The sequence below is a fragment of the Pseudopipra pipra genome, chromosome 1, assembly GCF_036250125.1.
Source record: "Pseudopipra pipra isolate bDixPip1 chromosome 1, bDixPip1.hap1, whole genome shotgun sequence".
NCBI classification, from domain to species: Eukaryota; Metazoa; Chordata; class Aves; order Passeriformes; family Pipridae; genus Pseudopipra; species Pseudopipra pipra.
The window spans coordinates 8,270,432-8,289,214 of record NC_087549.1 but is presented as its reverse complement, the minus strand read 5'-3'; the positions used below and the strand labels follow the sequence as shown (position 1 = coordinate 8,289,214).

The window sequence follows — 18,783 nt, the reverse complement described above, 5'->3', positions numbered from 1 at the left end:
CAGCAAAAAACACAAGCATAAAAAAGTTATTGATAAGAAATGTAATGATATTTCCAGCTCTAGCTCTATTATATTTGCTTTACAGATAGGGTTCCAAAATCAACTCAAGCATACACACTACATATATATATATAGAGAGAGGGACTGTTTAAGAATGTATTATAGAGGGACTGTTTAAGAATGTTTCAAATTAAGGGAGGAACATCATCATTTTCAAAATCAACACAACTCTTCTTAACTTCTGTAATCCTCTCTGGATGTAGCTTTATAGGTCCCTGTCCAGTTCGTTCCTTTTCTTGTATTATCTTTGTCACATCAGGGAATGAATATTTACTAGGATCCACTTCTAACTTCTCAACTTTTCCACTCCTGAAACAAGAGGGAAACAAATGGAAAGAAACTTAATTTCAGTGTCAAATATAAAAGAACTATTTGACTTTATTCTATGATTCCATGATTCTATTTTGAGTGCCTGTTTATAAAGAGATTGACTTTAGTGTGAGAGTTGTTACTAAGTCCAATTAAACCAGGATTAAGAGTTCTTGTAACTTAAAAATTGGTTACCATAAAAAACCTCAGTGTAAACCCAGAAAAGTACTACAAAATCTCTAAGATTTTGTAGAAAAGAATCTTTAGTCTACGAACATCAAAATGTAATTTTTCATATGTGTAATTTGTTTTATATCAGAACGTGGTGACTGCTGGTATCACACTACAAATGGTTGGCTTTTGATATAAGAACATTTTTTTAATCTAATTGTTTTTTAATTTTTTTTCTCTTCATTTTTAACACACTGGCTGTCTATTAATTTTTATGTGACAGATTCATCTTTGGAAAACAGAAATACTTTTATTTAGAGTGAAAACAAAATTGTATAAACTTTGTGATTTGATCATCTAATTTTTACGTTTTAGCAATGTCAATCCTCACCATGTTTGTACTATGAAAAAAAATTTATAAGAAAGGTTAGAGTTTTAACAAAATTTTCAGATTCTACTGCTATTAAGGATACTCCTGTAGATTACACTTAGAAATGTGTACAGGCCACTCATTAAGGCAACTTATCCACATCACATGATGATCAAAGATTTGAAATATACTCTCTGTATTTCAGCATTTAATCTCTTTGTTCTTTTCTAATAGAGGAGCTCAATGATTAAATGGAAAAAAATCTAACCTGCTTTCATGCAATTTGTGTTTACATAAAAAATAGCAAAATGGAAATTTAATACTACAATGTTGTTTAATTTCTCCCAATTACAACATGATTTGTACATCTTCCTACTCCATTGTATACTGAGTGGTACTTTGGGTCACAGTTCCAAGCTCAGTATGGCACAAGACAGATGTGAGAAAACTATGTGTTTACCCAGGAGATCAGAACTAGAACAAACAGAAAAGAGGCAAAGTCACTGTATGAGAGAATGCACTTCTGGGATCACAACACAGATGATGAAAGCATGTAAATAAAGTATATTAAAAGATTTTTAACTGAAAATACACCATCTTTAGTTATTAAAACAGGGAGAGTTCTGCCAAGCAGTTTCCAAATTCTGCCAGTGCTCCTCCATCAAGGCTCTGTCAGATTTTAGCAGACATCCCAGCCCACATCTGTGTGCAGGATCTCTGTCCCAGTGAAGAAGCAAAAGAGTTCATGGGAGGTTTCCTCCTATGCTGTGCTGAGAACAGCATGACGAAAGAAGAGGCAGCCCCCAGCCCAACAACCTCTCAGCCCTATGCCACTGGATTTCTCTTGTACTACAGGAATCAATTGATCATTTTGCTGAGGGGAAAACAACAGAGAAGCAGCCTGCTTTAATAACCTGGATAAACCTTTCCCAGATAGTGGCATAAGCAAAAACTACTCAGAGTAGAATTTTATGAGTAATGAAAACAAATACAAGAAAAGTCTTATTTCTTTACCCTGAATGTTCTTCAATTTATAAGATTAGATTTTTTCCATATATTACACTATGCTATTTAATGAAATAAAAATGGATTCTATTTGTGGCAACATTCTGGAAAATGTTCATCCCCAAAAATTAACATACATTTTTGCTTCCTGTGTAATTTATGAAATGTGCTGTGACCTGAAATCACTTTTTCAGTAGCTCTTGGTGAGATGGCAAAGAGAGCAGACCCTGTCCAGAATCTTAATCTAATCATTAACCACTAATCTGAAGCACCGCAGAAAAAGCTGAAAAATCATAAATATGAAAATAAATTAGGCTCAGTGTTTGTTTCTATCACATTAGAAAAGAATTTCCTTGATTAGAAGTATTTTAATTAGCAGTGGTATTTCACATTTGTTGAGCAGCTCTAAAATTGTACAAATTGTTAGTCATTCAAATACAAAAAACTCTGTGGAGTTTGAGTAGCTTGTTTAGTAGCAGAATAAACTTCAGTATACCAGAAATGAATTAACAGTAGTTTCATAAGTAACAATCCACATCAACAAGCTGTGAAAGGATTATATGCATCAGCCATTCTCAAAATTCCATCAATACGTAACCTGGAAGTGTCTTAGCAACAGACAACAGGTAAGACTGAGAATCAAGCAGAGGTGATTTTTTTCCAGAAAGGAAGTGGATTTTTACATACTTACATGAACATGATCAAACATTCTATACTTGTTTAGTAAAGCTTCAGAGTGGGATCACAACTACCATGATACATCTTTGGCTGACAAGAAGACTCGGTTATGCTGAAGTCAGTGCAGCTACAGCACAGTATCTGCTGAGAATCTGCTCCTCTCATCGTGCAATCCATGCAAAAAGAGCCTGGGTATTGATGACATCAAGACTAACCCACCTGAACATTTTTGTGAGAAAGAATTAGGGTTTTTTCCATGTAATTCTACCTAGTGGAAATAAAATCATCTTGTTGCTGAAGCTCTTCCATGAGCAATGGTAAGACAACTGTGATATTTCTTGCAGGACCAGCCAGAGCACAGATCTGAAAATCTCAGTGTTTGCAAATTACTTCAAGTTCAGGTTTAAAAGAAGATGGTCACAGTTTTTGGCACTACTACCTGCTGTTGAATGTTCTCTACTCAAAAAATTATGGTCTAAAGACAAGAGCACCATACAAAAATACATAATACTGGATTACATCCTTTCTTTTTTCCTGGTATTTATGTTCCTTTGAGAGGCTATTTCTAACTCCACACTGTTTGATAATGCTTTTACAGTAAAATTGAGAAGACCACAATAAAGAAAGTTAGTCCCTCCATTTTGCATAACTATAGCAGCCTGCTGAACAATCTGGTGTGTGACAGAGCACATATCTGATAATTTGGTATTTCTTGATAATTTACACTTTTTGTTCACACAGTTCTTAATGCACATATTTGATACTTTAATGATTTGACAGTTACATTCCCCTGCTTCAACTTCTGAATTTCAATAAAATTTAAGTTGCTAAAGATTTCTCATATGTTTAATCCAGAATATACAATTATTGAAATTTAATGGAAAGTTTTGTTTCTGGCACCAGGATATCCAAAGATATTTACAAGTCACAACCAACTGCTTTGAAGAGACACTTTTTCCAGTCTTCTAACATTATGAATGAAACAGGATAAAAATAATTTCATCTTAGAAAAAGTACTAATAAATCCTTTTCTTGAATAAGAAAACAGAATGAGTCTGTTATATCGAATATCTTATTTGAGAGCTTAGAGAGAGACAAATCTTTATTTATGTATGTCAAAAACTGATGGCAAATGTATGACTTTTACCATACCTCGGTCTCAACTTTTGAAAATACAGACTTAGAAAAATCTACTAGGTAATCTAAGCAAATAATTATGGTAATACCTCTTTCATTGTATAAGAGGCCTTTCTCTCTACATAGAGAAATGAAACTATAACTAGAGTCTTCAGACTGAGTGGATCATTGGAAAAATATAAATACTGGCAAAATCAAATTCATTTTTCAGGGACTGAACTACAACCAAGAACTAACAAATCACTGGTGAGCAGTTCTGATGAATGAAAGGCTGATGACGTCTGGGTCATTCTGTTCTAAAAGACAAATACATCTCACAAATAGGATTCATCAGACTGAGACCGTATAAAACAGTAGAGTCCAAGTTTCTAAAAGTTATACAGAAAATCATAATCACTGTGACATTTTAAACTTCACTGTTCCATCCCTTACCTTCTTACGCATAATCACTTCAAGATACTAAATAAACTGACCTTGTCTGTTAGCAAGATATATGCTCCAATACCTGCAATGAGCAAATTGACTCTGAATTTTCACATGTGGCTGTAATATCATCTTATTTTCACCCCTTTCACTGTTCAATTTGTCAGCCAAAGTCGAGTCCCTAGTGTGTTAAACATTAGGGAAGCTTATAGTGACACAAAATTTTATTCTAGCAAAGTTGTCTACAAAGTTATGGAATTTTAGAACATGACTTTAAAGTTCATCTCTGCCCTCAGTCTTTTGTCCTTGTCACATATACACACTGGAGATAACTTCAGATTGTAGTGACCAAGACCTTACTGAACAGTGTCTTTGAGAATGCTTTTCCTCCAGAAGGGCACCTTTCTGAAGTCTCCTTGCCCTTATTACAGTTAGGGATTATCAGAGGCCTGTGTCTGAAAATTAATTTTCAAATCACTTCTGAGGCACCCCACCTTTTGTTCTCCTCATTAGTCACATGATAGAGGTGTATACCCTCTGCTCCATGCCTCCATGAGAATGTAAATGAGTCCATACTTGAAGGTTAATTTGAGTAAAAAGCCTTTTTAATATGTTGCTTAGTCATACCTGACTCTACTTTCTGGTTAAACAGTCAATTGAATTACAGTTCCTATGATTCCTTATTTCCCAGACAATATAACTTGTATTCTAGAAGTTCTCAATGTCTTCATGACAGATAGCAAACTTTGTAACCAGAAAATATTAATTCTGCAAATCTATTCAACTCAAGATTTGTGATCTACTCCCAGGTACTTAACGAAGGCAAACACTACATCTCAGTATGTCTCATCTTCAGCAAAACTGTTACATCTCAAGTGAGACAACCATAGAGAGTTTTTGAAAGAATCAGTCTTTTATTCTTTACTTGCTAATAAATGAAAAAAAGCTCAACTAAAACCAAAAACTTCTCCAAGGAAAGTAAAGTAATGCTTGTTTATCACCATGAAACTGCAAACCATAAAGGAAGTTCTGCCAATGACTCTTATCATTATATGCTTGCTAGAAAAAGGTTAGAATTAAAATCCAATACAGTGATTAAAAACATTCAAGTTTTCCTGGTCCCAAGTTCAACATAACTTAGAGGCAATTTTATATATTTTCTCATAATTAGTGAAATCTGCTGAAACTGTTCAAAGACATTTATGGGTGTTCCAGCAGACAGAGTGGATATTCCAGCAGTATATTTTTTGTTTTTTTCCCCTTAAGAATCCAGACAAAGAACCAAATCAAACCAACAAACCAACCACACAACCCATCAAAACAAAAACTCTGTAAAAAGGCACACATTACATACTGCCACCAAGAACTGATTCCAGTAGAACACAAGTCAGATTTCCAGCCTAATGCATTGCACAATATTTTCGACAGCACCTGCTGGCTTAGTCATCCAGTGCACTCCTGCTTAGCTAAGAGGAAAAAGACACTTCGAGTAAGCAGTCAGATTTGCAATGCCTGAACTACACAAACAGAAAGTACCTTTACCTTACATTCCTTATTTCATTATAGAAGATGTGTATAGATCGAAACTTGCTGACTAGTTTTTAATTCTGCTTTGTGAAGCAGAAATTGCCACTCTATTCCTTTGCCTCTTCAAATTAATCCATTCTCTGGCTGCATTTCTCAACCTCCATATATTAAGATCTACAGTAAAAAACAAAACAAAACAAAACAAAGCCAACAAACCCCCCAAAAAACAAAGAAAAAAGAGTTATATTCTTATATATCTTTCTTTACTGGAAGAATTCAAGTGTGTGTATATTTACATTTAGAGACATTTTGAGTTTTATTCCATTTTTTTCTTTTCCAATATGCTAAAGGAAGCATAGTCTAAAGCTGAGACAAGGATTATTGACTTTATGTAACTGTTACTCTTAAAATTTCCAGTATTATTCAGAAAAGTGAGTTCCTACCTACCACTGAGGTTCATCCACGCAGCTGTGGAGAACTCAACTCCAGTACCTCACAGCTGAACTGCGAGGCCAGTTCCAGTAAGAACTGGCATACTGAGCTACATTGATAGAGGCTTTGTAAGTGTAATAAATCACTCTGTCAAATTCTTTCCACAGACACTCGCCTCTCTGAAGGTTTGAAATACAGTTCTGTATACAGTCACACAAGAAATCCCTCATATGTGGCAGAAGTAATGACAGTATCATCATGTAATCTAGCTAACAAGAGTTAAAGAGATTTAAAGCACTACATTACAGTTTAGCAGATTATATGTCTGACAGCATTTAGCTAAGACATCTGTAGCTGTCAAGTGTAATCACTGTAATGAATGTTCTGTAATCTAAGAGACAACTATTCAGCAAATTTTTTAACATCTGGCTGCTCAGCGACTTTTCAATGAAAGAGGTCAAAACTTACTATTTTTAGAAAGAGCTGTAATTCAGAGACTCTTTTCCTACTTCTACTTTTCCGATATACATTCCTGTAATATTTTAACCCTCAAAATCTGCAGGAAGCATATTCATAATTACTTAAAACTGCACTGAAATCCAACACCCCTGCAATGAGCAAGGACATCCTCAACTAGATCAGGTTGCTCAGAGCCCCATTCAACGTGACCTTTAAATGGTTACAGGGATGGTGCATCCACCACCTCTCTGGGCAATCCTCATAATAAAAAATTTCTTTCTTCTATATTTCCCCTCTTTTACTTTAAAACAATCACCCCTTGTCCTGTAGCTGCAAGCCCTATTAAAAAATCTGTCCCCATCTTTCTTATAAGATCCTCTTTATTATGCAAGGCTGCTCCCTGGAGCCTTATCTCTTCCAGACTAAAGAACCCAAACTCTCTCAGCCTTTCCTCAAAGGACAGATGCCCCAGCCCTCTGATGACTTCTGTGGTCCTCTTCTGGACTGGCTCCAGCAGGTCCATGTCTTTCCTGTACTGAGGACCCCAGAGCTGGATGGAGTACTCCAGGCGGGATTTCACAAGAGTGGAGCAGAGAGGGGGAATCCCCTCCCTCGACCTGCTGGCCACACTGCTTTGGATGCAGCCCAGGATACAATTGGCTTTCTGGATGCAAGTGCACATTGCCAGCTCATGTCCAGTTTTCCATGCACAAGTATCCCCAAGTACTTCTCAGGGCTTCTCTCAATCCCTTCTTTCCCCAGCCTTTATTTACACCAGGGGTTGCCCTGACCCAGACGCAGCACCTTGCATTTGGTCTTGTCCAGCCTCATGACATTCACATGGGCCCACTTCTCAAGCTTGTCCAGGTCCCTCTGGATGGCATCCTGTCCTTCAGGTCTGTCAACTGCACCCCCCAGCTTGGTGTCGCTGGCAAACCTGCTGAGGGTGCACTTGGTTCCACTGTCTATGTCGCTGTCCCCTGAGGGACACCACTTATCACTGATCTCCCTCCAGACATTGAGTCATTGCCTACTCCCCTCTAGATGCAACCATGCTACCAATTCCTCATCCACTGAAGCAGTCCATCCATCAAAGCCATCTCTCTCCAATTCAGAGAGAAGGATGTTGTGGGGGACTGTGTCAAAGGCTTTACAGAAGTCCAGATAGATGACATCCATAGCCCTTCCCTTGTCCACTGATGTGGTCACTCCATCACAGAAGGCCCTCAGTTAGTCAGGCAGGACTTGCCCTTGGGGAAGCTGTGCTGGCTGTCCTGAATCAGCCCCCTGTCCTCCACATGCCTTAACACAGCTTCTAGGAGGATCTGTTCTATGATCTTCCCAAAGTAGAAATTTCAAAGGTGAGGCTGACAGGTAACTAGTCACCAGTGTCCTCTTTTTTTCTTCCCTTTTTTAAAAATGGGTGCAATCTTTCCATTTTTTCCAGTCACCAGGGACTTCCCCTGATCGTCATGACTTCACAAATATAATGGAGAGTAAGAATCCACTATTTAGATTGGACCTCCTAAAAATTTTTGAAATACTCAGGAATCAAGATGATGCACTGTTGTGATGACTGCTGACTAAAGACAGGGTGCAGTCCTTGTGGCTCTTTAGTTACCTCAATAAATTCTTAGAGTTGCCCTATCTTCTCATGATGCAGGTTATTAAAGAAAAGAAGTTAATGACTGATTTTTATTAGAAATAACAAGCAGCGTTAATTACAACTGACGTTTGCAGAACCATTTTTTTTACTATCTGCTTAGTCTTTTTGTCAACATTCACCACAATGAAATCAAACGAGGAAACAAGTGCAACACTTCAAATATAAACAGATAAACAGATTAACAAACTCTGTTGTTATCTTATTCTGATATAAATACCATTGGCTACAGCAAGAGGAAAAGGAAGGATTAAAAGAGATATCATAGTATTTTTACTTAGGCGAAGTGTCCATCAACCCTAGTGTCCATCTACATTAATACTTGCTAAGGGTAAAACCAAAAAATCCTGCATCATGGATACTTGCTTCTGGCAGTCACTAACTGGAAGATTTCAAGAGCTGGAGTTTACACCACATTTAACAGGATGGATCTATGTTATAAACCTTTGCAGAATTGCCTTCAGAACCTATTTACTTGCACAGTAGCTCAAACTGCGTATCAGTGAGAAAATACATTCATGACAGAGGTTCAAAATCATTGCTTTCTAAAAGGTTTTCAGACTTGGGTTCCATAGCAAGGAGCTCTGCAGAGCCCATTCTCAGTAGGTGATTTAGTTTTAGTATATACCAGTTAATAATCTGAATGAGCTGGTGGTACAAAACCGATGGGCAGAAGTAAGTGCTTTTTTGGCTCTGCTATTGGAGATCACTTTATAAACAGCACCAGACAGGCTATTAGTCTAAAGCTTATAGAAATAGTTTTACTCTACACAAATCAATGTTTTCCTATTTTCAGCAACAACATAATAAGAAGCACATTTTCTGGCATGTGAATAACACACTGACAAAAATAAAACAAATATGGAAGAAAAAAAGGAATTACCTTCTTGCATTTTTTTGCAGTGTATTGCAGTCAGAATGTTTAATTGAAGCTGAAAGTTTTTGCTTAGCCAGGATTATTTCTTTAACCTGAAATAAAAACAGACAAAAAAATAATTCTCATAAAAGTTGACACTTTGCTCACAAGCATTTAAATACTCTCAAAAATAGAAAATTGAGTGTCTGCATAAATTTTCTCATGACATTTATTCTTTCTGACAGATTTTAACACTCTTCACTCAGCATGAAGCACAGACATAAGGCAAATTTAACCAAATTATCTGAATGAAATTATAGTCAAACATTTATAAAAGTGTATATATATATATATATGAGAGTATTTAAATATATACATCTATTCATATTTAAATATATGCTGTCTTGTTTAGTACCATGTTAATAATGCATATTACTTATTTTTTCCATAGCTAACTAATTGATTCATGATATGCCTCTCACTTACATTTCAGTTCTGGTGTCCATGTGCTTGTTGTTCAGACATTTTTATTACAGACTCGGCTACAGTCTGGACTTCTCCCTCACTCTTTATAAAAATTAAAAGTGACCACAAACTCCCTCAGCATCTTTGCTAAAACAGAATCTTAAGTTCAAAGTCCAAGTGAATTCCCCTTCTCAAAGAAAACATGTCTGCCATCATTTTTTGGAAGATGCGTTATCTCATTGCAAAGGAGTCTTTTTCCCTTCTTAACAACATCATGGGAGAGGGATCCCTAAAGCATTTGAAAGGAAGAAGACCAGGAAGCATACCAAATAGTTCATTTTATTGACTATTTCATAGTGTAGTTGATTTGAGAGCAGTCTGTTCCAGAAGCTCTGCGAATTTAGAGTCTCCATTTTAACGCCCCCAAGAAATAAGACAAAACCTGTAGCTTCTGTCATTTGTTTCCAGAATTCAGTGTGAAGGGGCTGATACCCTTTCATTCTCTATATGCTCTGGTGAAGCAAAGTCTGTTTCTTTTTACCCTCTTTTCTCAGGAGGCCCTCAAGTGCTCTGTTCTGTTAAAATAATTTATTCCACTGATCCCCTTGAGACTCGTGTTCCTTACTTTGCCCTCAGAGCATCATCAAGGATGGTAAAGAAATGTCCTGGTTCTGGACTTAACAGAAGATAGTTCCTTGACAAGAACTGATCTTGCAACTTAGGTAAGGGTTATTAGGATTTGCCTACTAGAACATCTATCAATTATCAAATATTGCTTGACATAAAAGTTCTTCTGCTCAAAAGATGTCCTCCTACCTCTGTTCAGTTAAAAAAACCCAAACAAACAAACCAAAAACTAAGGAATACTTTGTAATTTTAGTTCTTTCTGAAAAAATGGTATGTGAGCTTCACCACACCAGTAACTGACTGTCCACCTCTTAGTGACAGTGATCACTGAGGAAAACTGCTCTGAAAAACAGAACTGCCATAGCTTCAATTGTGGCCAAAGGTAAGACTGGGCTCAGTACAGAAGTAACTGTCAAATTTAAAGCCTGTGGTATGAAGGAAGATGGACTAAATTAATATGATGAAGCTTTCTGGAAGTTATTCTATGAAACTATTTCTAATATTTACATTAATTAGAAAACAGAAACAACACCATTTTTAAGATCATTATCAGAGAACGCTAGACATAGGTGTGTTAAACAGAATCTGGAGTATAGTTGAGAAACCAGTAGAAATATGTGAAAACCGTATTTTTATTCATATTTTCAGTCCACATTTTTTTCCTGCAGTACTTTCTTCTTCTACAATGGGAATTCCATTGAGTAACAGAGTTTCACTGAAACACATTTATTCTGAGGGATTATTAGATTTCCAGGGCTCCACAGCTGTATGTCTCCACATGCCTTTGATGGTAATGAAATATTACTGCATTTACCATACCTAGATAAGTGAGAATTATATAATGTAATTCTATCAAATAACACTGACATGCATAATATATACCACTTCTATTTTTAGATTAATTAAGGAATCTAACTCTCACTGATCTTTACATTTCTAAATGCTTTTGAAGGCCCAGGCAATAAAAAGCTGTCAGAATTCATTTGTGATCAAAAGTTCAAATTTTTCTCTCTGATTCACTAAAATAAGAAAAGGAAAGTTTTAAAACATGACACAGAATGCCTCAGAACCCTAAATTAAACCTGCTTGCTAATAATGTTGGGTTTTGATGCTTTTTCTCAGACATTAATTAAAATGCTACTGGTGTAATCCATGATGACATTTCATAAAATCATATACGCCAATTTTGGTCAAAGTCTTTTAAAGAAACTCTTAGGTTTTAATTTTCCTGCATCATCTGCAAAGATGATGCTGCCAGGAACAGATGTTCAAGATTTGAAAAGCTTCAAGTCACAAATATTTTCCCCAGAATATGAAGCACGTACAATGTAGTCATGCAAAATCTCTGTACAGATGATTATTACAGCACAAACACTACACTTTAAAAGTGTCACTGTATCATTTCACTGAACCTTGTGTCCTTCAGGTTCTTTTGATGACCTTCCAAAAAAATGTCAATAGACACTGCCTTAGAAAGGCACCCATTCTGTGGGATTTGATGTGTAGTAAACAGCACAGTTAAAAAAAATGTTCCCAGAAAAGAAGGTGAAAATTATTTGCTTTCTTCTGCTTCATGTGGAATTCACTATCTCCAGCATCTGTGGTGTGGCAAGGTCATTGGAGAGGCAAGGAAAGAGGTTTTGTTTTTCTTCTTAAAGTCTTGAGAACTATGAACAGGCTGGAAGATGAATGGTGCAAGGTTTAGTAACTTGATTAGAAACTCACTAAAGGAAGTGAAAAACACTCACAATTCAGTTAGATTTCTGTTCTGTTACTGAGAAGAGTGAGATATTTTTAGGATACTATGGCAAGCAGCATGTTATAGGACACTATTTTTAGGTCAGTGGCATTTTTTAATATTTCGGTTACCTAAGGAATGTGCTAGGCCATTTATCTAGTTGCAAATAATTTTATTTTGGTAATTTTTTATCAGGAACAAAAATATTAAATGTAGTGCAATATAGTCACTAGGCTTGTCTTACTGATACAGCCTGAAAGAACTTGCATGAACTCTGGTCTTCCAATTATCTTACTAAAAGGAACTCACATTAAGTTGGTGATCTCAAATTAGCATTCTCAAGCATTGTTGATAAAATCAGCCATAATATTCTGCAAGAAAAATACCTATTGGTCTTCCATTTGTTAATCATTATTCATTGTACCTCGCTTCCTAGATTACATCCTATTAATAATAACAACAATAAGATTTTTATGGATAGAAAGCATCTGAAAAGTATATGTATCCCAAAAATTTAACCTGAGAACTGTAATTCAGTCCTGGTGGAAGAGAACAGACTCTGTGACTACAATATAGAAAAAAGAACAATAGGTTGGTATTACATGCAATTGTTTGTGAAGTAACACAAATCCATCTTTTGTCAGCAAATCCATGAAGTTCACAGGATCATAGAATGGTTGAGATTGGCAGGGACCTGTGGATGTCAATTTGCCCAACCCTCCTGCTCAAGCAGGGCCACCTAGAGCCAGTTGCCCAGGACCACCTCCAGACGGAGTATCTCCAGGGCTAGAGAATTCCCAGCCTCCCCAGGTGACCTGTGCAGGCACTCGGTCACCCTCACAGTAAGAAATTGTCTCCTGATGTTCAGAGGGAAGTGCCCACTGTCTCTGGTCCTGTCACTGGCATCATCATAAAGGGCCTGGCTGTGCCTCTTTGCACCCTTCCTTCAGGTGTTTACATGTATTGATAAGATCCCCTTGAGCCTTCTCTTCTTCAGGCTGAACAGTCCCAACTCCCTCAACCTTTCCTCAAGGAGAGGTGCTCCAGTTCCTTAATCATTTTCACGGCCCTTTGCTGGATTCTCTCCAGCATGTCCATGTCTCTCTTGCACTGGGGAGCCCAGCACTGGACACAGTTCTCCATGTGTACCTCAGCAATGCCAAACACAGGGGAAGGATTGCCTCCCTCAACCTGCTGACAACACTCCTAATGCAGCTCAGGATACAATTGGTCTTCTTTGACAGAAGAGGACATTGCTGACTCATGTTCAATTTCATGGCAACAAAGACTCCCCAGTGCTTTTCTGCAAAGCTGCTTTCCAGGATCCAAGTGTTTGGATCCAATGACAACAAAGACATTAGACCACGCAGCACTCCGATCATGCGTCTCTTGCTGTGTCCAAGCTACTCAAGTAGCTTTTAACCAAACCAAGGCAAAGCTGAGAACATTGACCCAGTTATTCCATAGTACTCCTCTTTCCTCATGTCTTACAGACACCTGAGAATCAGGTACTCTGAGATGAAGCACACTCCAGACTCCGAGGCTAAGTAAAAAACTTAGGTGTAGCTAAAATATTAAGGCAGGTTACATATAAAGTTAATAATGGAACAAAGGCAGTTCTCAATCACAGTACAAAGAGCTAATATTAATTTTGCTGATTTAGGTATGACTTGCTAGGCAGGCAGCAGAGTTGAATATATAACCAAAGATTCTCTGAAATATTTACATTTTCTAAGGCACTGATCATCCACAAAGAACTAGCAAGATGGATGAGTAATAAAAGCAGGGTATGGGATAGAAAGCTGATAGCACTTAAAATATGCAAACAACTGCACACTTGATGCTAGAGTGATAGTTTGTGATTTAATGAAAGGCTCTCCTCAAAGGGACAGACAGACGTATGGGACTGGATAATGGAAGGAAATTTAGAAGGTAACAACCACAAATGGACAAAGCCAAAAATGAAAAATAACTTTTTAGTTAGAACTACTAGCTGCATAGTCTTAAAATTAAATCAGAGCACAAAGAGAAAGAACTGACCCCAAACAGCAGCTGAAGCTATTTCAGCTAAATAGCTTCTTCCTTCAGAAGAAAATGCTGTAATTGATATATTCTGGTAGACTCACATGTAGCCCCATGTACCTCTGCTCTTACACAGCAAAGAAACTTCCTAAAGGCCAGAAGGGTAAGGCTAGAACACCAAAAGGTTAATTTTTTACTGTAACTATCCTAGGGCAGGGTTACCCTACTCTGAAAACTGAAAGTATATGATGTAGTCCTAAAGGTCTTAAAAGCAGCCCAACCTTCCCAAGGCATAATAGCAGAAAAACACTTGATTAACCTCTCCCTCAACTTCCAGGACCCCATCACAGAATTCATTCTCATCTCTGGAACTCTACCCCCCTAAAACTTCCAGCTCTCTCTCTGCTCCAAGTAGTTTCAATTGAAATATTGAATTGCTACAACCTTCTTGCTCTATGACTACAACACTTTGTACAACTACTCAGTGGATCCTTTCCAACCAGGGAGAGCGTGAAGGAGAAATGAATTAAACAACTCTTGTTCCAAACATGAGACATGACAGGAGTATCTCTATTTGCACAACAATGTAACCTTCATACATATGTGTGCCACACAGATTTTGAAAAACTGAATTGTTTTTATTGTTTCACAAGTGGAAAAAGAAAGTAGGTATGTTGCTTATTTTCATTATTTCAAAAAAAATTATCTTCTTACACATTTGCATAATACTGCATTTTTTGCAGAGCCTCTTTTAGCACAAAAAAACCTGTGTTTGTTTAAAATAAAGGAAATACAAACAGTTCTATTAATACTGATTTTCATAATGTTCCTTTAAAGGGATTATAAATACTAAGGTTTGGCTCTCTGATTATATTGTCCTTATGCAATGTTCCTTTTTTGGAAAATATGCCCCGATGGGAAAGGCTAGCCTGTATATCTTTATCAAGCCAGATGTTACCTGTAATTCAGAAATATTCCCAAAGTACTCACAACATTTAAGGATCTTCATGTGATGTCTCCTCAGACTACTTTACATACCTTTGGCATGGTGACAACCAAATGACCAGTTGTTTGTGATCTTTTAGCAGAGCTGCTGTCTGGTTTCACTTCCTCAGGGAGGACAAACTGAAATGGCTATGAGAAAATACGGGATTGAAGTACATCATGCTAACTTTTTTTCTTTCTTTGATATGGACAGAACACATGTTAAAATATCACTCTCACATCCTTTGATTTTAAAGCCAGTATAGGTCTAAATCCTCTCACTTTATATAATCCTAATAAATTATTAGCATGCTAACCAGCTTTTACTTATAAGTATAGTCAGATGTATATTCCTGAATTGCTGCCATTCCTGAAGTGACATTTCTAAAGAAGGTTATAAAATGATGCTTGACTTACATTAGCAATTAAATGAGAAAGATTATCCAGTCTATTTTGGATGTAAAGCAATTCTGAAGTTTTGTTTATTCAGTTGGTACAGTCAAAAATAGGGATTTTGGTTTACTGTGAAAGTACTTTGAATTTTTAAAAAAACTGATGACAAAATTAAAACCACTGAGAAGAGAAAAAACTGGAATGACATTTTAAATGCCCTTTCAGAAGAGTATACATCCATTGGTTTCTGTCAGCTATAAATTCCAGATTGTGAAATTGCTAAATTCTAGCCTAGGGCAACTGGGAAGCTCACTTCTAAAGTGAATTATGGTACACTGTGGGAGGGGAATAAGAAGAGAGAAGGAGAGAAAGACAGTGAAATTTCAATTGCAGGCTTTGCAAGTCTTCTGGTTAGGATGTCCACAGTTTATATGTGGTCCAAAATAAAGCAGGTATTTAAAGAACATTCTTTCTGCATAGATACAATTGGGAACTCATACGAATCAAATCCAAAGTCCACTGAACAACTATTGTAAACATTAACTCCTGGTTGGAAATGAATGTAGAAAGAAAACACCAACCTTTTCCTTCACCAGTACTCGTATGTAAGTTGGCTGCACGTCAACATCAAGCAGAGAAGTGTCCAAATATCTTCAGAATGAAATATAAATACATGAATCAATCTATAGTAGACTATATACCTCTTTTGTGATGATTTCACAGTTTATAAAGTACAAACTTAAATTTCAGTTATTAAGTTGTATTATTAGAATTTAAAGTCTTTGAAAGAAAAACACAATCTTCTTGTGAATGTCCATTAAAATAATGTCTAAATTCTGTGAAGTCCATGCCATTAGCTATCGTATAACTGCAAGAATTCAAAACCTTTGTGGAGAACAAAAAGGTTTTTCATCTATTAGTGCAGTGCTTTACATTAATAAGAAAAGTAATCTATGTTCTATTTAAAATTTCAAAATTGTTTTCCTACTTTTCTTTCTGAAGGCTTTACTAGTAAATTTATAATAGGACTTGTCTTTTTTGCATAGAATTTGCTGGAAAATAATGAACAGAAATACTTTACGTTCCCAAAAAACACAATACTTTTAAATTTCAGTACTGTCAAACAAAATTTATGACCTGTAAAAACTCCACTTTAACATCTGCTCTTCATCATGTGACACCTGATGTGAGTCATGTGAATGTACAAGTATGTATTCCCCATTTCCCTTCTTTAATAACTTCTTTAATTACTTCTCAGGTGAATTTTTCAGATTATTAACTTCTTTAATTACTTCTCAGGTGAATTTTTCAGATTATTTAGTCTGCATTTCTTACAAGTGAGCACGGAACATTACGATATTCACTGCCATGGAGGTGGTGCAGTCACTATCCCTGGAGGTGTTCAAGAAATGACTGGACATGGCATTCAGTGCCATGGTTTAGTTGACAAGGTGATGATGGGTCAAAGGTTGGACTCCATGATCTTAGAGGTCTTTTTCAACCTAAATGATTCTGTGATTCTCTAATACATCAAACAATTTATTGCACCTGAACAGATTTTCTGAGGTTCCAAAAAGCCTGTATCTTATAATTCAGAAACATGGAGCAGGCCTCTTCTGAGGGAAATTAATGAGCTTTAAGGGAAGAACACCTGGCAAGAACAGTATTTCTGTGCTGTAAAACTAGTTCCAGCTTTATTCTAACAAGTTCCTATTATGGGTAGATAAACTTGTGGGTTTCCAGCCTCTTCCTGAAGAATGGAAAAGGTCATTGTACTGCTTAGAAGTATACATATTACCAAATAGTTATCAGTTCTCTTCATGATACTTTGGCCTGGTTCAACCAAATTTATTCCAGGCAATGCCCTGGTATAGTTCAAGAATTAGCCATGGACTCTTTCCAGTAAGCAAGGAAAGTAGGACAAGGCTACCCTGTTCTTTTTCAGGGAAGAGAAGAATTTAAGTATAAGGATGTGAATTGTACTGGAGCACTTCCAGGGCCAAAAAATGAGCAAAAAACCCACTCCCTACAACCCTGATCTGCAAATGAAGAATGGAAAAGATTTTACGTAAGTATAAAACGACAGGCATGGAGGAGACCTGCCTGTGGACTGCAGAAAACATCATTTCCCAAAAGGACACAGTCCTCATTGAGGAGTAACAGAACAGCCTGAAGGGTCTTTAGCTTATTTGGCTTCACTTCTGTGGCACAGGCTTCAAGATTTATTGCATCACCCCTTTGGTTTTTGTTTTCCTCTTGAAAAGGCCCCAGTACAGGGAGGAGTATAACTGAAACACCGTGTATTAGATCTTACGAATGGCCAAAATGAAGAGGAAAAAAAGAAATCTGACCTGTAAACAGCAAGTTCCAAGATGAACTGGTTGTTTTCTTCATCATCTTTCAAAGAGAAATGAAGCCTAATAACAATGATAAGAAACACTTCCAGTATAAATACAACTGCAGTGAATAAGCAAACATTACAGCACACTTCAACTGCTAGCACTTTCGGATGAATACAAATGCCATTTAGACAATATGTCATGTGATCATTTTAGAAACGGTTGCAACTTGCCTCATGAACAGAAAAAAATACTGGCATTTGAACCGAAGTAATTCTTACATTTATTTTCTGTTCTTCCCACTCAATCCACAAGAAAATGAAAAAAACCCCACTGCTGAAGGTCAGTTAAAATTAAGCTCATTCTGTCAATGCAGAACGAGAGACATCTGCTGGTGAAACCTGCCTGCTCTGTTACGTCTTCATAGAAAAAAATCAGATATAAAATGCATGAAAAGCCCAGAACTTGGCAATTCTAACATTATGGTATGTTAAAAAAAAATCAATTTTGTTCATAGCAATTAATTTGCCTAGATATCGGCCTGTGCATTTCCAAAGTAAAACATGATTGCATAATATCCTTGGTTCTATAGTCTTCACATTTGTTGGAAATGAGCCTGTAGATTGTATTATCTGCATGTTTGTGATCTGCTGGCTGAGTTCTTAAAATTATAAACAAATCTTACCAGTTATAAATTGAAAACATCACCTATTGCTACAATCTAAGGAGATCTAGTCTAGACTTACAAGTTCTGCTCACATGCTCAAAAGTTTCCCATGTATTAAAGTAGAGAAAAAAACAGAATAAAATCACCTATGAGAATATTTTTATAAATTAGTTATTAGTATAAAATGAGAGGTGTTTGCTTGAAGTAATTTATCTGGACTATTTCATTGACATTAAAATACTTAGATACATTGGGTTCACATAACAGAAAGATGCTCAAATGTTAACAGATAAAAGAGTAAATTTTTTCAGCATTAAAAATATTTGCCAGATATACTTTTTACTCTTTTCTCTCCTATATTCTGATACAGTCAATTTGCAAGAAAGTTTATGGAATAGTAGTTTATGTGTCTTTTTAATGGGAAAGTGCAATGAATACAAAACAGCTTCTTTCTCTTA

General features: G+C 36.4%; 1 protein-coding gene across 4 annotated transcripts in view; it reads right to left on the bottom strand.

Annotated features, from left to right (window-relative positions):
- Positions 1 to 26: 26 nt before the first annotated feature.
- Positions 27 to 18,783, bottom strand: part of DNAAF11 (dynein axonemal assembly factor 11) — a 34,132-nt gene continuing 15,375 nt past the window's right edge. For all 4 annotated transcript variants that reach the window (XM_064644603.1, XM_064644622.1, XM_064644611.1 and 1 more), the window contains 5 exons: positions 17,671 to 17,736; positions 15,901 to 15,970; positions 14,981 to 15,076; positions 9,118 to 9,203; positions 27 to 369 (listed from right to left, as the gene is read on the bottom strand). In XM_064644603.1, coding sequence (XP_064500673.1) covers positions 186 to 369; positions 9,118 to 9,203; positions 14,981 to 15,076; positions 15,901 to 15,970; positions 17,671 to 17,736 — 502 coding nt within the window. In that variant the 3' untranslated portion in view covers positions 27 to 185. The remainder of the gene's footprint in view (positions 370 to 9,117; positions 9,204 to 14,980; positions 15,077 to 15,900; positions 15,971 to 17,670; positions 17,737 to 18,783) is intronic.